We start from the raw sequence: 21449 nt of genomic DNA, 5'->3' as shown, positions 1-21449 counted from the left end.
TCTTCTGGCTTCAGTCTCGTTGCCGTCTGCTCTGAAATTGTTAGGTTCTGTGAAGCTCAGAATCAAATATCGCTGTGACGATCGTACGCTCTAGTATCAATTGTTTGGCGACAATAAAGTAGTAATAATACTAAGAAGAAGAAGAAAACAATGAAATACCGGGCTGTCGCCATCTGTTGCAACATGTCATGACTGCGGTTTTAAAAAGCTCCGGTTACCCCGTACACACTGCAGCGGATATTAGGCGTTTTCAGATTTATTCACTCTGGAGACCGTTTCTGAAAATCTCCATTTTCAGGGGATGAAAACGCCGTTTTAGTGTGGACAGAGAGTCAAAACGAAGAGAAAAGGCTTTGTTTTCAAAATTATCCGGCGTAGTGTGGACATAGCCTAAGTCCCAACTTTTCCCTTTCTGTTCTTACTTCTGTACCCGGTCTGTACTCCTGCAATATACACATTGCTGATGTCTGTGGCATTGGATTCCGTTTCTCAGTGTGTGACCTTTGACACAAAGTGAAATTGCAGTCACTCAGATTTAAGAATTCTCATGTCAGGAAGTTTAGCAATGTTTCAAAGTGCAAAATAGGGAGTGGGGATCTTCTTACATGATTGTCGCATCAGAGGTAAACAGGGCTGTAAAGAAGGCTTTTGGCATCCTGGCATTCATAAATCAAAGTATTGAGTATAGGAATTGGGATGTTATGGGGAGGTTGTATAAGGCATTGGTGAGGCCAAATTTGGAGTATTGTGTACAGTTCTGGTCACCTAACTATAGGAAGGATATCAGTAAGATTGAAGGAGTGCAGAGAAGATTTACTAGGATGTTGCCAGGTCTTCAGGAGTTGAGTTACAGGGAAAGATTGAACAAGTTAGGATTTTATTCCTTGTCGTGTAGAAGAATGAGGGGAGATTTGATAGAGGTTTACAAAATTATGAGGGGTATAGACAGAGTAAATGTGAATAGGCTCTTTCCACTTAGATTAGGAGAGATAAATACGAGAGGACATGGCTTTAGGGTGAAAGGGGAAAGGTTTAGGGGGAACATTAGGGGGAAATTCTTCACTCAGAGAGTGGTGGGAGTGTGGAACAAGCTGCCATCTGATGTGGTAAATGCGGGCTCACTCTTAAGTTTTAAGAATAAATTGGATAGGTACGTGGATGGGAGAGGTCTGGAGGGTTATGGACCCAATGCAGGTCAAATATATGTGTGTTCACACACTCATATACAAAATTCTGGAAGAACTCAGCAGGCCAGGTAGCATCTATGGAAAAAAAGTACAACCGATGTTTCGGGCCAAAACCCTTTGGCAGGATAGCCTGAAACGTCGGCTGTACTTTTTTTCCATAGATGCTGCCTGGCTTGCTGAGTTCCTCCAGCATTTTGTGTGTATTGCTGGGATTTGCGGCACCTGCAGATTTTGTGGTTTGATTACACTCGTGCGTGTGTGTGTATGTGTATGTGCTTTCTTGGCAAGAACAGGATATAGTGGAAGATCTGACCTACAAAAGTCCAACTTCACACAAATACTTTGGTACATTTTTTAAAACATTTTCTAAGACGGGAAAGCTAATTGCAGAAATGCAAATGTATCCAGCAGTTATGAAATGGAAAGCAGTAGCTGGTTAAATCAAAGGACAATGAATCTTTAAAAAACATGTTTGACACTAAAATAGCTGGTGCCATAGACAGTGAAATGCGTTATCAGGATTTGCAGAGAGATCTTGATCAGCTGAGTAAGTGGGTTGAGGAATGGTAAATGGGGATTAATTTAAATTATTGTAAGGTGTTGCATTTTGGGAAGTCAAGTTAAGACAGGACTTTCATGGTGAATGGTGTGGCCATGGGTAGTGTTTTAAATCAGAGGGAGCGAGAGGTATAAGTACATGAATCTCTGAAAGTTGTACCAAAGGTAGACAGGATGGTGAAGAAGGTTTTGGGCACTTTGGACTTCATCAGTTAAGGCACTGAGTATAGAAGTCGAGATGTTACGTTGTAATATGGGCCTGTTTATGTGTTGCCTGAGCATGTGTTGGCAGCACGGCGCAGTGGTTCAAACAACCCTTTATAGTATCAGCTTGTACTATTGCCTGTAAGGAGTTTGTACATTCTCCCTGTGATCGTGTGGGTTTCCTCCAGGTGCTCCAATTTCCTCCCACAGTCCAAAAATTTACCAGTTGGTAGTTTAATAGGTCATTGTAAATTGTCCCATGATTAGGCCAAGATTAAATCAGGGGATTACTGGGCAGCGCAGCTTGAAGGGCTGGAAGGGCTGTACGTCAATCAATAAATAAATGTGACATACATCTAGGACCTGTAACCTCACTGTGACAACATTGTCTGTTTAAAACCACTGGTGCTGGTTCACAGCAGGAGACCCATTAGGTTACCCTGGATTCCGGCTAAATGGGACTCATTGGGCCAATTAAGCGGCTGCCTCAATTAGCCAAAGTTTCATGGAAATAGTTAAAAAGGTGAAAGGAAGACAAACTGCCATTTAACTGATGCAAAAATTATATATTTAAATGAAATACAGAACAAATTAGAACACTCAGTACTACCACAGTAGTATAAAATTGTGCATTAGTTATCAATGAAGGAATTTATCCAGTGTACACTGCCACCGCCTTTTGATTGTAAATGAACAAAATCAGTGCAGACATCTAGTGTTGATAATGGACTGCATTCATGCACTGTTTTCAGCGATTGTATCCTCCCAATCTTCATTTTTATTGTAACGTTCAAGATGGTTGTCAATACCTTCAAGTTCTTCATAGTTTTTAACTTGTTGAAATGATTAAATCGTTTCAATTTCATTCCCAGCTGTTTTTAGCATCTCAAAGCCTGAATGCTTGTAAAAGCAGTGAACAAAACAGTTCCGAATTGTCTTACAGCTTATTTCTTGCAACCAATAGTGACATAAATCATTGCTTTTTGAACACAAACATGCAACTGACGCTATTTAAATCTGTTCACTCTGAGTTGCGGAGTTTAATGGCTACACGAGTGCATGCGACTGATGCTAGTTAGAAACTTCGGCAACAGTCTCGTGCACCAGTTAAGCAGCATAGTGCCCTAAATATACAAAGGGAATCCCTGCTATTTTCTTGATTAGTTGTTGTTCTTTACAAGTTGTACCAAAGAAGCAGCTGCCCCAATTACCCGATGGTCCTATTAATCAGAATTCACCATATGCCCAAGAGAGTGATTGTTCCCTTCCTGTATTTTTCTTCTACCTACACTGACTTAGTAGACAATTCTTCCATGATGTCCTTCCTTTCTGCAGCAATTAACCAAAAACCACTGTATTAGCTCTGGAAATTTACAGAACAATCTCTTTGGTTGACACTAGTGTGACAATACTGTATACAATGTAACTTCCTCTGATAGTTGAAGCTCACTGAAACCAGTCATTGGGCGTGGGATTTGCCAATTCTATACCATTGTAACTACACAGTAAAGGCAGTATTGAAATCATTCTTTTCTGACTTAGGTGTCTTAGGTTCTCAGGAGTGTAACCCTTGTGTAACCTGGGGACTGCCTGCATTTGTGGTTTAAGTTCTCAAAAGATGAGGGCCTTAGCAGCGCATCAGCATCCTGCTGACTGTTGAAACAGTGAAATTGGCTGGCAGTCAGGAAAATAACTGCAGTCTCCCATGGAAGTACAGGAAGCTGAGGATTTTTGTTCTAAAATGAATGCAGAAGTTCTGAGTTGTTTGTGCCTACATTCTCAGTACCACCTGCTGCAGTTCTCATGTAGTGCAGTGCTGGAACACAAAGTTGTAGTAAGTCCCAAATGGGAATCCATGATGCAGAGCCAATCCAGGTTGGAAGAATTAGTTGGTTGAAGTGTGATTCTCTGTCTCTTGCATTTCATGTGATAAGCAGAAGTTTCTTACACTGCTGTAGCATTCCAATACAACTTCTTGGAGGTATGGGTAACTCTCTCCCCCAAAGGTAGTTGCTACTGGCCGCAGATTCTATGCCCGCAAGCTTCAGCACCAACGGAGAGTTTAGCAGTGTAAATGAAGCAAATAGTTCATTATATTTTACAACCATGTGTTCTATATAATTATAAGCTCAATTTACTCAAGGATATATGTAAAGATTACAAGCTTTATCATCCTGTTGTAATGGCACAGCTGTTAAATAACTGGACTGTAATCCAAAGACTCAAGTTCAGATCACTTCACAGCAACTGTGGAATTGAAATTTTTTTTAGAATCCAGAATAGCAACAACATAGTTTCAAAAGTGATGATGACGAAGGCGCTGATTATAATCATTTCTTCCTCGCTTCCATGAAGTACCACACTTTAACTCATGTTTTAGGAGTTTTTGAACTCCTAAACCTGGCAGGGGGACGGGAACCAGTGTGATGGAGCTGAGGATAAGCCAGCTGGTTTACAAGCAGATGATGCAATATGAACGTACAAAAGGACAAGCCAATGATTGGGTACATCTGGCCCATCGAGTCTGCTCCGCCATTTAGTCATGGCTGATCCTTATTTCTATCTTCTCCTCAACCCCAGTTCTTGGCCTTCTCCCTGTAACCTTTGATGCCATGTCCAATCAAGAACCTATCAATCTCTGCCTTAAATACACCCAATGACCTGGCCTCCACAGCTGCCTGTGGCAACAAATTCCACAAGTTCACCACCCTTGGGCTAAAGAAATTTATCCACATCTCTGTTTTGAAAGGGCACCCCTCTTATCCTAGACTCTCTCACCACGGGAAACATCCTTTACACATCTACTCTGTCTGGGCCTTTCAACATTCGAAAGGTTTCAATGAGATCCCCCCCCCCCCCACCATCCTTCTGAATTCTAGCGAGTACAGAACCAGAGCCATCAAATATTCCTCGTATGATAACCCTTTCATTCCTGGAATCATTCTTATGAACCTCCTCTGGACCCTCTCCAATGCCAGCACATCTTTTCTAAGATGAAGGACCCAAAACTGTTCACAGTACTCAAGGTGAGGCCTCACCAGTGCTTCAGCATCACATCCCTGCTCTTGTATTCTAGATCTCTTGAAATGAATGCTAACATGGCATTTGCCTTCCTCACCACCATCTCAACCTGCAAGTTAACCAAAAGGACTCCCAAGTCCCTCTGCATCTCAGATTCTTGTATTTTCTCCCCATTTAGAAAATAGTCCTCACATTTATTTTCTACTACCAAAGTGCATGACCATGCATTTTCCAACATTGTATTTCATTTGCCACTTTCTTGCCCATTCTCCTAATTTGTCGAAGACCTTCTACATCCTACCTGTTTCCTCAACACTACCTGCCCCTCCACCAATCTTAGTATCATCTGAAAACTTGGCAACAAAGCCATCTATTCCATCATCTAAATCATTTATATACAGCATAAAAAGAAGTCCCAACACCGACCACTGAACCCTGTGGAACACCACTAGTCACTGGCAGCCAAGCATAAAAGGATCCTTTTATTCCCACTCACTGCCTCCTACCAATCAGCCAATGCTCTGACCATGTTAGTAACTTTCCTGTAATATTGGCTCCTAACTTGGTAAGCAGCCTCATGTATGGCACCTTGTGAAAGGACTTCTGAAAGTCCAAATACACAACATCCACTGCATCCCCTTTATCTATCCTACTTGTAATCTCCTCAAAGAATTCCAACAAGTTAGTCAAGCAGGATTTTCCCTGAAGGAAACCAGGTTGACTTTGTACTGTTATGTACCCCTAGGGTTCATATTTTCTGTGGACTCACTTTAAAATGTCAGGAGAATGAGACTGACTTTTGGACACTGTTCGAGCTGCTCCAGAGAGAGAGAGAGGTGAAGTTATTTGGTGGACAATTGATGTTATGGTTTCTCTGCAGTTTGTTTTGAATATACAAGAACACACAGACACACATAGTTAGAGTCAAGCAACACACATCAAAGTTCCTGGTGAATGCAGCAGGCCAGGCAGCATCTCTAGAAAGAGGTACAGTCGACGTTTCGGGCCGAGACCCTTCCTAGAGATGCTGCCTGGCCTGCTGCATTCACCAGCAACTTCGATGTGTGTTGCTTGAATTTCCAGCATCTGCAGAATTCCCTGTGTTTACATAGCTAGAGTCAAGATGGATTCGGTCAATGGAAGACACCAGTGAGTCGGTGGCTGGTTTAAACTTCCAGTAGCCCAAAAGGGTGAGTTGAGATCGATCCTGAGTATTGATAAATGAATCTCACAAGTTTTCTGCAACTAGAACAAGTTTGCAGGAAGAGAAAAGAGGAGAGATAGGTTTGAAACAGAAGAAACCTAGTGATTAAGAGATCACTGTTTGGACTCTCTCTCTAAGTAGCCCATGAGGGTGAGTTTGTTTCCATTCGACTACGAAAGTGTGATTGTCACTTAGTTAATCCACAGGAGTGGGTTCTCTGGTGAGGAGAAAACCTTTGTGAACACCACGTGTGTGTTTACCCTTTGTCTGGGTGTGGTAGTTCACTGAAGAACTACCCTGTGGCAAATCACTGTTGGAGTTATTTCATATGTCGTGGAACTGGATAAGTGGCTATCACGTTGTGTGCTTGGGGTAACCTTGTGGAATCTACCGGTGTGTTGACCCTTGCCTGGGTGGTGGTTCCCTTGAAGAGAGTCCCCTTTGTTATAAGCTACTGTTGGTGATAATCCATACGTGGATTCTGTTTGAGTGTCCTGTGGCCACCACTTTGAGATGTCCTGTAGCTGAATTCAGGTGTGGTACCATTTGTGTTGAAAGGATATTCGTTGAAGATCACTGTCGGTGATATTTCTTGTGTGGAGTGGAACAACTTCAGAAAAACCTACTACTATTGTTATCTTGTATTGCTGTCGTGGAATCTGTGGAATATCAACGTAATTGCACTCTCAGAACATTCACCTTTGGATTAATTAACCTGTGTATCTGAACTGAACTTTTCTTACATACCATTGTAAAACTGTATCAATTACCCCCTAAGCTTGAAGAAGCTTGAGTTTTATATTTCCACACCTATATATGCATAAATTCTGCTAACCTGTTCGATTTATCTAGTCTTATATTACTGTATTGCGTAGTTACTAATAAAGATAGCGTTAGTAAACTGCAAAAACAGACTCCAGAAGTGTTCCATTTCTGCTGGTTCTTTTAACCCGTTACAAGGTATGTAACAGTACTATCTTGTCCTGTGTCACCAAGTACTCCATCACCTCATCCTTAACAATTGACTCTAACCACTGATGTCAGGCTATCTGGTCTATAATTTCCTTTCTGCTGCCTTCCTCCTTTCTTAAAGAGTGGAGTAACATTTGCAATTTTCCAGTCATTCTTGCACCATGCCAGAGTCCAATGATTTTTGAAAGATCATTTCTAATGCCACCACTATCTCTAACCCCATAGGCGGCCTTAAGCATCTGGGGGCCCACTTCAAGAGTTAATGTGGGGCCCTACCCCCGCTTCCCAAAAAAAAAGAAAGAAAACAAGTGAATATTCAAGTTGGTTTGCATCAATAATGGTATAATTTCAGACTTAAACGTTGATGCATTATATGCACTTTCAGCATAATGGACAGACAGCGCAAGATAATCCAAACAATTCTCTTAATTAAAAACTGTAATAATGACATTTTTTGCTTTGGAGTGAGAAGCCTCGCCCTTTTCAGCAACTAGTCTGCATTGAATGGGACTATGTGTTAGTTATCAGCTGACATAAGAACAGCTAAACAATTTCCCTCTAATTAAATTAATAACAAAAGCAATGTCATATTTAATGAAAATTCACACTTTATTTATTCAATGAACAGTGTCTGAAAGTTAACTACTGGAAGTTTACAACAAGCTGTGTCTCGCGCTCTTTCAGCACCACGGACAGCTCACGTAAGGCCTGGAGAGCAAACAGGAGGAGAGTGAGAGAGAGGGAGGGGACGCAAGCGGGAGAGAGAAATTACGATTTGTGGAAACGAGGCCTAATCACCTATACGCATCTTGAGTGAAATACGTGGTTTATTATTATTTTAATTATAAACTTTATTTCTGCTAAAAATGTGTTAAAAGACTTACCACTAGAACTTCACCACCCTCCTGTGCTTGAGTGCTGAGAATGCTTTAATGAGCTCATCTTTGTCCAGCAATCTTGTTATTTCATGCTCGATTGATATCTGAGCAAGAGCTGACAGACGCTTCTGGAGCAAGGTTGTCCTCAGATGCGTTTTGATGAGCTTTAGTCTCGAAAAACTTCTCTCTCCACTCGCTACAGTCACAGGCACTGTTAGCATGAGTCTTAGAGCAATGGTGAGGTTAGGATACAGTTCAACCAGATTGTTGCTGTAAATGTAGCTCAGAATCTGCAGGCCAGTGGTTTCTTTTGCAGGCACGGCACTGACAGCAGCCGACACCTCAAGCAAAGGGTCCTCAGCGTCCACGACACCAAGTGTCCTCTCCATGTTTACTCAGCTGTCTTTCAGTGTGCGACTTTGGGTGGCTTTTTTCTTTTCCCCTCTGCCGTAAATGAAGCCAAACAGACTGTAAAATGATTCCATCAGCTTGAAGCGCTCACTAATGCCTGAGATGGCAGAGTCCACTAGTGGAAGGAAAACTTCCCTCTTGTACTGTTCCTCGGGTGCCACTGGGTCTGCACTTTGGGACTCGTACTAGAAATGGCGTTTTGGTTTTCTGATTCGTGCAGTAGGAAAGACCATTGGCATCCCTATCTCTTCAGCTATGTCTCTGGCATCTGTTTGGGTGGATGAAAGGCTGTTCTCTCTGTATTCCTTGAGAAATTTCAGAACATATTCCACCTCGCACTGTAGCACATCGATTCCCACTTGTGGGCTCTGGAGCAGCTTGCTGACATGAATCACCTCACGTAAAACGTTGTACCAGATTATAACAGTCAGCAGGAATTTCCATGACATGATCTCCTGTTCTAGGCCTCTGGCTGCAGATGTGGTTTCACTGTCAACTTTCTGTGTGGCATATTCAATCAGTGAGAAGAGCGCATTGGGAAGCTGGTAGCGCAGAACTTTCACACTTTCCACGCGGCACTCCCTTTGCATGTTGGATATGGCCTTGAGGGTCATCTGTGGCACGTTCTCCTTGACAAGCTCCCACCTCTGTGTCGATGAGCTGAATAGTGTGTATAGATGTTGTAGCACCCCAAAGAAGCTCACAGACTCCACTGTTGATTTTGCAGCATCGACAATGACCAGGTTTAGGCTGTGGCTGGCGCATGGCATGAACAGTGCTTTTCTTGTTAATATCTAGCACCCTCTTCTGCACCCTCCTATTTTTCCCCTGCATATTGCTCCCGTTATCATATGCCTGCTCCCTGCATTTTGAGATATCTAATCCTAACTTCTCCATATGCGTTAAGAAAACGTCGGTTAGGCCTGTACCTGTTAGGAAACCGACAAAATGCTCACTAACTGTAGCTCCGACATTTACTTGACATGTGACAAAGCGCAATGTCACAGAGAGCTGCTCTATGTGTGCAGCGTCAGTGATGCAGTCCATTATCACCGAGTAGTAACGTGATTGTTTTACTCTCTCTGTTATCGCTTCCAGTGTCTTGTCTCCACTAAGTGTGATTAACTCATTTTGCATGGTTTTCCCCATGTAGTGGTCAGCAATCTCTTTTTTCTCTGCCTGTCTGACATGTTCGCTCATCACGGGGTCAAACTCGGCAAGCAGCTCCACCAGACCTAGAAAGTTCCCATTATTTGGTTCATGTAGGGTGGAATTGTGGCTATGGAAAGCAAGGTTTCATTCTGCAAGGTGATAGACTATGGCAATGAACCTCTTCATGGCATCATTCCAGTGTTGTTTTTCCAGCATTTGCATTTCTTGGTACGTGCTGTCAACGGCACTGTGCGTTCTTAAGCGCATTTTCAGCTCGCGCCAGCTATCCATGTTGGCACGGTGCGCATTTGACTTCTCATGATCCTGGAGTGTGAAAGTGAGTCGCTCCCACACTCTGAAACCTCCGCAAGTGAGACTGTGATTTCGCTTGCCAAATAGGGTACAGCAGAAACAGAAGATTGAATCAGATGATTCTGAGTACACTAACCATGACCTATGAATAGTTTCTCTATTTTTCATCTTCATAAGATATCTGTCCTTGGTAAAACGACGGCGTGATTGGCTCTGTGGAAAGTTAATGTCCCCTAACTGAACGGGACCTCTGCTAACAATGTCAATCCATTGGTCACTGGTAATATGCGTTGGCCAGTGTGCCGGATTGTTCTCTGTGAATGTTAGTGGGGCTTTCTCTCTGTCTGGTGTGCTGGTAGCGGCATCTCCCTCACCTGTCTCAGTTGTAGGACTGTCATCATGCTGTGGTGCTTGTTCATCAAACAAAGTTTGGTCATCATTATCACCATCTGTTTGAGTAGAATTGTTCTCCTCATTTTCATTGCTCTGATTATCAACATCTCCCGTACTACTTACACTGTCAATTGGCACTGCAGCCCCATGCTGTGACGATGGTGCAGCAGCAACTGCAGTCAGCGGGCCTTTTACAGATGATGGATCAAAGAAAGATGTAACTTTTGGGAGACTGTTTACACATTTTGTTTTGTTGTCTAATATTTTCCGTTTTTCAGCACCGCTAGGATAGGAGCGTTTCATTTTCCTCTCATTGGAAAGTAGCCTTCTTTGCTAGGAGCAATGTTTACAAGTGAAGTAAATATTTTAATATATTTTCTCAGATGTCAGTCAGTGAGCGCCTACTGGCGGTTCAGCTGGCAATAGCAGGAGAATATTGTGGCGTCTGGGAGCTGTGCATTAAATTTTTGCATGTCAGTTGGGGGCCCCTGGGAGGGCGGGGCCCGTTTCAGTTGAAATGGGTGAAACATAGCTAAGGCCGCCTATGTCTAACGCTATCTCTTTCAGAACCCTTGGGTGTAGTTCATCTGGTCCGGGTGACTTATGTGCCTTTAGGTCTTTCAACTTTTTAAGCAGCTCCTCTCTTGTAATGCTAACTGCACCCACTTCTCTTCCATCACATACTACAACATCAAGCGTACACTAGTTTCTTCCACAGTGAAGATTGACGCAAAATATTCAGCCATCTCCTTGTTCCCCGTAATTATTTCTCCTGCCTCATTTTCTAGTAGTCCTATATCCACTGTCATTTCTCTTTTATTTTTAACATACCTGAAAAAACTTTTACTATCCACTTTGATATTATTTGTTAGCTTGCTTTCATATTTCATCTTTTCCCTTCTAGTTGCTCTGTGTAGGTTTTTTAAAACTTTCCAATCTTCTGTCTTCCCACTACTTTTTGATTTGTTGTATGCCCTTTCTTTTGTTTTACAATAGCTTTGACTTCCCTTGTCAGCCACAGTTGTACTATTTTACCATTTGAATACTTCTTCATTTTTGGAATACACGTCCTGCACCTTCCTCATTTTTCCCAATATGCAAGGAATTGGGAAAATCAGATTGCTGTCCATAATCGCATTAGACATAGGAGCAGAATTAGGCCATTCAGTCTGTCGGGTCTCCTCCACCTTTCCAGCATGGCTGATGCCAGATCCCACTCAACCCCATATAGCCTTCTTGCTATATCCTTTGATGCCTTGATCAATCAGGAAACAATCAACTTCTGACTTAAATATACACACAAACTTGGCCTCTACCGCAGTCTGTGGCAGAGCATTCCACAGATTTACTACTCTCTGGCAAATAATATTCATCCTTCCCTCTTCTAATAGCTCACCCCTCAATTTTAAGGTTGTACCCTCTACTTCTGGAAACCTGCACCAGAGGAAACATCCTCTTCACATCCATCTTAGAAACATGGAAACAAAGAAAACCTACAGCACAATTCAGGCCCTTTGGCCCACAAAGCTGTGCCGAACATGTCCTTGCTATAGAAATTACCTAGGGTTACCCATAGCCCTCTATTTTTCTAACCTCCATGTACCTATTCATGAGCCTCTTAAAAGACCCTATCGTATCCGGCTCCACCACCCCATTCCACGCACTCACTACTCTCTGTGTAAAAATCTTACCCCTGACATCTCCTCTATACCTACTTCCAAGCACTGTAAAACTGTGCCCTTCGTGCTAGCCATTTCAGCCCTGGGAAAAAGCCTCTGACTCTCCGCATGATCAATGCCTCTAGTCATCTTATACATCTCTATCAGGTCACCTCTCATCCTCCTTCGCTCCCAGGAGAAAAGGCCGAGTTCACTCAACCTATTCTCATAAGGCATGCTCCTCAATCCAGGCAACATCCTTGTAAATCTCCTCTGCACCCTTTCTATAGTTTCCACGTCCTTCCTGTAGTGAGGCGACCAGAACTGAGCACAGTACTCCAGGTGGACTCTGACCAGGGTACTATATAGCTGCAGCATTACCTCTCGGCTCCTAAACTCTATCCCACGGTTGATGAAGGCCAATGCACCAAATGCCTTCTTAACCACACAGTCAACCTGCGCAGGGTCTTTGAGTGTCCTATGGACTCGGACCCCAAGATCCCTCTGACCCTCCACACTGCCAAGAGTCTTACCATTAATGCTATATTCTGCCATCATATTTCACCTAACAAAATTAACCACCTCACACTTATCTGTGTTGAACTCCATCTGCCACTTCTCAACCCAGTTTTGCATCCTATCAATGTCCTGCTGTAACCTCTGACAGCCCTCCACACTATCCATAGCATCCCCAACCTTTGTGTTATCAGCAAATTTACTAACCCATCCCTCCAGTTCCTCATCCAGGTCATTTATAAAAATCACAAAGAGTAGGGGTCCCAGAACAGATCCCTGAGGCACACCACTGGTGACCGACCTCCATGCGGAATATGACCCGTCTACAACCACTCTTTGCCTTCTGTGGGCAAGCCAGTCCTGGGTCCACAAAGCAATGTCCCCTTGGATCCTATGCCTCCTTACTTTCTGAATAAGTTTTGCATGGGGTATTATCAAATGCCTTGTGAAATCCATATGCACTACTACTGCTGTAAAATCCTTATCTAGTCCTTTCAATATTTGGTAGGTTTCAATGAGATCCCCCCCGCCCCCCCCGGCATTCTTCTAAATTCCAGTGAACACAGGCCCAAAGCTGCCAATGTTCCTCATATGTTAGCACTGTTCACAATACCCCAAGTGCCGCCTGACTAGTGTCTTATAAATCCTCAGCATTATCTCCCTCCTTTTATATTCTATTCCCCTTGAAATAAATGCCAACGTTACATTTGCCTTCTTCACCACAGACTCAACATGTAAATTAACCTTCTGGAAGTCTTGCACGAGGACTCCTAAGGCCCTCTGATGTGTGAACCTTCTCCCCATTTAGATAATAATCCACGCTATTGTTCCTTTCACCAAGATACATTTGGATTGCAAGAGAGGGAATTCATTGAAAGCCTATGAGAGGCTTTTTAGAGCAGCTTGTGCTCGAGCCTCCTAGGGGAAAGACTATCTTAGATTAGATTTTGTTAGTCAGCTTAATGTAAAGGAACCCTTAGTAGGCAGGTATCATAATATGGTTGAATTCATACTGCAACTTGAGAGGGAGAAGCATATGTCACATGTGTCCGTATCACAATGGAATAAAGGGAATTACAGAAATAAGGAGGAGCTTGGCCAGGTAGATTGGAGGAGGATATTCGTGGGTGTATGGCAGAGCAGAGGTGACTGAAGTTTCTGGGAATAGTTCACAAAGGGAAGGATAGGTATGTCCCATAGAAGAAGTAGTTCTCAAACAGCAGGACTAGGTAACTGTGGCTCACAAGGGAAGTGCATAAAGGCCACGGAATGGGCACATAAGGTTGCAAAAGTGAGTGGGAGGTTGGATGATTGGGAATCTTTTAAAATTCAACAAAAGGCAACTAAAAAAGCTATAAGAAGGCAAAAGATGAAATATGAGGGCAAGCTAGCTGATAGTATAAAGCAAAATATAAAAGGTTTTTTCAGAGATATAAAGAATAAATCAAAGGTCTTAAGGTGGATAAGTCACCTGGACCAGAGGGTCTACATCCCAGTGTCCTGAAAGAGGTTGCTGAAGAGATAATGGATATATTGGTCATGATCTCTCAAGAATCACTTGATTCTGGCATGGTCCCAGAGGACTCGTAAGTTGCAAACGTCACTCGTTGAGAAGGGAGGAAGACAAAAGAGAGGAAATTATAGGCCAGTTAGCCCACCTCAGTGGTTGGGAAGTGTTGGAGTCTATCATTAAGGATGAGACTTCAGGGTATGGAGACTAGTTGTAAAATAAGTCAAAGGTAGTATGGGTCCTCTGAAGGGAAAGCAGAGGCAGTGGATGTCATTACTTAGATTTTTTTGAAAGCATTTTATATGTGCCTCACATGAGGCTGCTTAACAAGATAAAACCCTATAGTGTTACAGGAAATATACTGGCATGATAGAGGAATGGCTAACAGGCAGGAGACAGCGAGTGGGAATAACTGGGGCCTTTTCCGGTTGGCTGCCAGTAACTAGTGGTGTTCCTCGGGGGGGTCAGTATCGTGACCGCTGCTTTTCATATTGTTTGTCAATGATTTAGATAGTAACATTTTGGGATGATACGAAGATAGGTTTAAGGATAGCTAGTGCTGAGGAAGCAATATGATTGCAGCAGGACTTAGACAAATTGGAAAAATGGGCAAAAAAGTAGCAGATGGAATACAGTGTTGAGAAATGTATGATAATGCATTTTGGTAAAAGGAACAATAGTGAAGACTATTGGGGAGCTTATTCAAACATTAGACGTACAAAGGGACTTACGAGTCCGCGTGCAAGACTCCCTGAAGGTTAACTCACAGGTTGATTCTGTGGTAAACAAGGCAGTATTGGCATTTATTTAAGGAGAACAGAATATGAAAACAAGGAGATAATGCTGAAGCTTTGTAAGACACTAGTCAGGCTGCACTTGGAGTATTGTAACCTGTTTGGGCCCGTTATCTCAGGAAGAATGTGTTATCATTGGAGAGAGCCAAGAGGAGGTTCACAAGGAGTATTCGGAAAATGAAAGGGGTTAACATATGACAAACGTTTGGCGGCTTTGGGCCTGTATTCGTTGGACTTTAGAAGAATGCGTGGGGATCTATTTGAAACCTATCAAATGTTGAAAGGACTAGATAAGGTGGATGTGGAGGGGATGTTTCCTGTGGTGGGAGTATCCAGAACTAGAGGACACAGCCCCAAAATTTAGGGGCAAGCTTTTAGAACAGAAGTAAGAAACTCAGGTCTCTCAGAGGGGGAGCATTTTGGAGATAGTGATCACAATTCTATCTCCTTTATCATAGCATTGGAGAGGGATAGGAACAGACAAGTTAGGAAAGCGTTTAATTGGAGTAAGAGGAAATATGAAGCTATTGAGCAGGAACTTGGAAGCATAAATTGGGAACAGATGTTCTCAAGGACATGAACGGCAGAAATGTGGCAAATGTTCAGGGGATATTTCCATGGCATTCTGCATAGGTATGTTCCAATGAGACAGGGAAGGGATGGTAGGGTACAGGAACTGTGGTGTACAAAGGCTGTTGAAAATCTTTTCAAGAAGAAAAGAAAAGCTTATGAAAGGTTCAAAAAACTACGTAATGATAGAGATCTAGAAGATTGAGGCTAGCAGGAAGGAGATTAAGAATGAAATTAGGAGAGTCAGAGGGGGCCATGAGAAGGCCTTGGTAAACAGGATTAAGGAAAACCCCAAGGCATCCTACAAGTATGTGAAGAGCAAGAGGATAAGACGTAAGAGTATAGGACCAATCAAGTATGACAGTTGAAAAGTGTGTGTGGAACTGGAGGAGATAGCAGAGATACTTAATGAATACTTTGCTTCAGTATTCACTACGGAAAAGGATCTTGGCAATTGTAGGGATGACTTACAGTGGATTGAAAAGCTTGAGCATATAGACATTAAGGAAGAGGATGTGCTGGAACTTTTGGAAATGATCGAGTTGGATAAGTCTCCGGGACTGGATGAGGTGTTCCCCAGGCTACTGTGAGAGGCGAGGGAGGAGATTGCTGAGCCTCTGGCAATGATCTTTGCATCATCAATGGGGACGGGAGAGGTTCTGGAGGATTGGAGGGTTGCAGATATTGTTCCCTTATTCAAGAAAGGGTGTAGAGATAGCCCAGGAGTTTATAGACCAGTGAGTCCTACCTCAGTGGTTGGTAAGTTGATGGAAAAGATCCTGAGAGGCAGGATTTATGAACATTTGGAGAGGCGTAACATGATTAGGAATAGTCAGCATGGCTTTGTCAAAGGGAGGTCATTTTCTATGTTTCTATGAATTATTTTTAGCCAAAGAGTGGTGAATCTGTGGAATGCTCTGCCACAGACTGTGGTGGAGACCAAGTCCTCAGGTATGTTCAAAGCAGATGTTGATGGATTCCTGATATGGTGAGAGGGCAGCTGAATGAGGTTGAATGGGATCTGGGATCAGCCATGATGTAATGGCGGAGTGGACTCGATGGGCTAAATGGCCTAATTCTGCTCTTATGTCTTACGGTTTTACGGTCAATACCTTTCTCCTAAGAACCACAGTCCTCAAATCCCATCCCTTTCCCTGGTATCTCCTCCTGTGGAACCTTTCCTGATGCATGAGCCTTGCATATTGGAGAGAATTCCTCCATCTCCCCAGTCTAACGTTAGACTGGGTTGTTGCTCTGCGTCACTTCCCATCACTGACAAAATGGTTTTGTCTGAGAGAAACGTATCCTATAGGATGCACCTCTGAGGAGTTAATGGGAAAAGGGGATTTCTGGGGAAGGTATGCCCTCCTTAACATGAGGCTTTCCTATACTGTACATTTCTACCCCATTAGCCTTCTCAAATGCGTCACCTCACACCTGCCAGCATTACTTTCTGCCTGCCATAACTCTGCCCAGCTTCCCATTTGATCTATATGCCACATCACCTTAGACAACCTTCTTTGCTCTCCACATTAATGTACATGTAATCCACAAACTTCTCTTGTTACAGGATGAGACTCGGAAATTGATAATGGGCACCCAGAATATTGAGTACAGTACTGGTCGTCTTGTGTAAAGAAGGATGTGAATTTGTTTGCTGAAAGGTTTACTAACCTGTGGAATGGTTGGACAAGCTTAGCTTGTATCTAGTGGAGTTAGATGAATGAGAAGTGACTGAATGGTTTTGACAGGACTGGTCAAATAGACGTTTCCACATCTGGGAAGTTCTGGAACTAATGGGTCACCCATTTAAGGCAGATATAAGTTAAAGTGTTTTTCTCTCAGAGAGTGCTGAGTCTTTGGAACTCTTCAAAGGCTGGTGGAAGGAGTGTCTTTGAATAAACAGTGATAGATTGGATTGCAGAGTTAAATTATAATGAATCAGTCACAATCATGAAATGGTGAAGAAGGCTTGAGGAACTTAGTGACCTGCTCCTACTAATAATTTATGTGTTTGCATGCCCTAATTTGCAGGGCTGTGGGAACAATTGACATGTCAACAAATGAGTTTTTTTTGTATATTGGCAAACACTGCAGCCTACTAAACCAAAAAAGAAATTGTACCTTAAGTTAATGGATAAGTATGTTTTCTCCAGACTTCAAGTAAGATTATAAGTTAACTTTTTTTGTTTCAGCTTACATGAAGCGACGACACAGTTCAGTGAGCGATGGTCATGGGAGTGATTCTTCAGTTGCTGGGCTAGACTACAGTCAGAGCGCCAGTCCCCAGCAACAGGTTCATCTGAAGAAGCCCAGAGTGGTGCTGGCCCCAGAGGAAAAGGAAGCTCTGAAGCGGGCATACCAGCTAAAGCCATATCCATCTCCAAAGACTATTGAGGAGCTTGCTGCCCAGCTAAATCTGAAAACAAGTACTGTCATCAACTGGTTTCATAACTACAGGTGAGTTTTGAATGCTATAATTTTGGATGCAAATAGCCAGTGTCTGGCTTTCACCCAAACAGGGAAAGATTGAGTTTTCTTTGGGACCACAGGGTTATCTTGATCAACTGGGTAAGTTGGACAAAGAATAGCAAATGACATTCAATCCAAATAACTATGATGCAATGCATTTTGGGAAGTCAAACCAGGATAGGCCTTTCACAGTGCAATGTCACAAGTAAACAGGATGGTGAATAACAAACAAGAGAAAATCTGAAGATGCTGGAAATCTGAGCAACAAACACAAAACGCTGAAGGAACTCAGCAGGCCAGGCAGCATCTCTGGAAAAAAGTACAGTCGACATTTTGGGCCGAAACTTTTTTCCATAAACGCTGTCTGGCCTGCTGAGTTCCTCCAGCATTTTGTGTGTGTGGCTCGGATTTACAGCATCTGCAGATTATCTCTTGTTTGTGATTTGATTACTACCCTGCAAAGCCTCTTCCAGGGATGCCTACCCTGAAGAAGTTAAATCTTCCCTTCAACAGAAGTTCAGTGAAATTCTTTCTCACTGCTCCCCCGCTGTGATCCCTGCTGCTCTCCAGCAGTCTTGCTGAAGGGTTTCGTCCCGAAATGTCGACTGTACTGTTTTCCATAGATGCTGCCTGGCCTGCTGAGTTCCTCCAGCATTTTGAAGATGGTGAATGAGCCATTTGGCATACTGGCCTCAATCAGGGCATTGAATTTAGGAGTTGGGCATCATGTTGCAGTTGTACAAAACTTTGGTGATGCTGCCTATGAAGCATTATATGCAGCAGGTCATAAACACAAGAGATTCTGCAGATGCTGGAAATCCAGTTCAATAGACACCAGATGCTGGAGGAACCCAGTAGGTCAGGCAACAGTTATGGAGAGGAATAAAGAGTCGACATTTTGTGCTGAGTACCTTCATCAGGACCAGAAAAGAAAGGGGAAGAAGCGAGAATAAGAAGGAAGGGGGAGGGGATGGAGTGATGGGTGAGCAGGAACATGGGTGAGTGGGGTAGGGGAGATGAACTGAGAAGCTGGAAGGTGATGGTGGAAGTGGTAAAGGGCTGACAAAGAAGGAATCTGACAGGAGAGGAGAGTGGACCATGCAAGAAAGGGAACAAGGAAGGGCTAAAAAGCAACAGAGGGCAGTGATGGACGGGTGAGGAGAAGAGAAGGAGTCAGAATGGGGAATGGGAAAAGAGAGAAGTGGGAGGAGGAAGGAATTACTGGAAGTGAGAGAAATGGATGTTCACAGCATCAGGTTGGAACATGAGGCCTTGCTTCTCCAACTTGAGAGTGGTGTTATTTTGACAGTAGAAGAGCCATGAACCAGCGTATATGCATACTATGTATCACTAAGCTGAAGAAAAGGTTTACAAAAATGTTGTCAGGACTTGAGAACCTGAGTTATAGACAGAAGTTGGCCATTTTAGACATAGGAGACTTAAGAGTGACCTTATAGAGGTGCATGGAATTATGAGGGGCACAGATGGGTTGAATGCATTCAGTTTTTTTCAGGGGAAAAGAATAAAAACTTGATGCGTAGGTTTACAGTGAAATGGGCAATTTCTTCATGGAGTATATGGAATGAGCTGCCTGAGGAAATGGTTTAGGCAGGTACAATGCCAAATTTTGAAAGACATTTTGACAGGTACAGGAGCAGGAAAGGTTTCGAGGGAAGTAGGCCAAATGCAGGCAGATGGGACTAGCTTAGATGGCCATCTTGCTTGGCATGGATGAGTTGAGCCAAAGAACTTCTCTCCTTGCTGGAGCAAGGGGGTGTGGGTAAGGTCCTGACTTTTCGTCTGTATTCACCAAGAAGAAGTGCATGGAAAGTTCAGTCTTAAGAAGGGTTAGATATCTGGAACACAAGTTCGATAAATCCCCAAGGCTGCTTGGGGAAACAAGGGAGGAGATTGAAGGACTGACAAAATCCCCTGTCTGCCCTGCTAGTTATCAAGTCTCCAATTAATCTTGCCTTTGTTGACTGTATTCCACCCCTCCTGCTGAACCTCAGAGCTGGCCACAGTGCCACTGACATGGCTGCTGCTGCTGTGCCCTGATTCCAACCCACCCCCCTAGGGGTACTTGTTGCTGAGGGGAACAGCCACGAGCAGCCCTGCACTGTTTGTGTGCTTGCGCTTCCTGGATCTTTCCTGGTTGGTCATCCAGCCATTTGCTGCCTGCAGCTTGGGTTTCATAATCTCACTAAAACTCTTATCTATGATTTTCTTTGCATCCTGGGTGATTGTAAATATGTCTAACTGTAGCTTCAGCTTCTTCACATTGCCAGTCAGGAGCTGCAGCTGGGCACATCTCCCACAGATGTTACTTTCCACATCCTGCAAAAGGAGTATATCACAAACATCCCAGCTACGCTAATAGGAAGAGTAATTCTAAGGCATTACCCCAAGGAATATAAGGAAATATGCCTTTACTGAAGTAAGGTAGAGTTAAGGTTCTCTATTTTATTCCGTAGTTGTAGTGAAGGCACCAGAATATGCTGTGGGTAAGCCTGTAACATACAATGTTGGCCTGATAAGGTGAATGCTGAATTCTTTCAGTCTGCTATCATACTTATATAAGGCAAAACAGATTTTCCAAATGTAACCTCCTCATCCCAACCCTTCACCCATTCCTCTTGAATATCAAAATCATTAAGGATTGGACTATAAGGATTGGTCTATGACTCTGTGACCAATTTGAGCAAAATCTAGTGATCATGCACCCAATGTCAATTTCTAAATCATTAATAGTTGCCGTGGACACCCACTGTCAGTGGAAAAATTGCACACAAAGACAGACAAACTGTGCAAATACAAAAAAGAAACAAGTAGTAGTAATAATAATAATAATAATAAGACGCCATACCCTACTTTAAATCCAACCCTGATCCAGATTTAGAGTCTGAGTTCTACAAATTATATTATGACTAATCCATTATTACAGATGGGCAATCTAAATTAACCATCCGGATATAATATTACAGGATAAACAAGCAAGTACAACTTGCTTAATAGATATAACCATTCCCAACACATATATAGAAATTAGTAAGTGAAAAACACCTGAACTATGTTGAATTAAAAGCTGAAATTGAAAAACTATGAAACATGAACAGGGTGTATTCACTACACTGCAGTATTCCAGTGAGTAAAGTTCCAGAGCCATCAATCACTCCTGATACGATAATTCCTTCATTCCTGGAATCATTCTCTTTGACCTCCTCTGTACTCTCTCCAGTGTCAGCACATCCTTTATTAGATAAGGGGCCCAAAACTGCTCACAATATTCCAAGTGAGGCCTCAGCAGTGCCGTATAAATCCTCAGCATTACGTGCTTGTTTTTGTATTCGAGTCCTCTCGAAATGAATGTTAACAGCGCATTTGCATTTCTCACTACCGACTCAAACTGCAAGTTGAACCTTTGGGAATTCTGCACAAGGACTCCCAAGTCCCTTTGTACCTCGGATTTTTATACTTTCTTCCCCTATAATTCCTTTTACCAAACTGCATGACTATACATTTCCCGACACTGTTCCATCTGTCACTTCTTCGTCCATTCTCCTAATCTGTCTGAGTCCTCCTGCAGCCTCCCTGCTTCCTCAACACTACCTGTCCCTCTACCTATCTTCATATTGTC

At 42.9% G+C, this 21449-nt stretch overlaps 1 protein-coding gene across 8 annotated transcripts in view; it reads left to right on the top strand.

Annotated features, from left to right (window-relative positions):
- The window catches only part of LOC140187605 (protein CASP-like), a 622913-nt gene that overhangs the window by 517476 nt on the left and 83988 nt on the right, over positions 1-21449 (top strand). For 7 of the 8 annotated variants that reach the window (XM_072243099.1, XM_072243103.1, XM_072243097.1 and 4 more), the window contains one exon: positions 17536-17800. The exons of the other annotated variant lie outside the window; for it this stretch is intronic. In XM_072243099.1, the coding sequence (XP_072099200.1) occupies positions 17536-17800 (265 nt within the window). The remainder of the gene's footprint in view (positions 1-17535; positions 17801-21449) is intronic. 8 annotated transcript variants of the gene reach the window in all.

Source organism: Mobula birostris, chromosome 25 (genome assembly GCF_030028105.1).
Source record: "Mobula birostris isolate sMobBir1 chromosome 25, sMobBir1.hap1, whole genome shotgun sequence".
Classification (NCBI taxonomy): domain Eukaryota; kingdom Metazoa; phylum Chordata; class Chondrichthyes; order Myliobatiformes; family Myliobatidae; genus Mobula; species Mobula birostris.
Note: the sequence above shows the minus strand (reverse complement) of the source record. Positions and strands in the feature narration are given on the sequence as shown.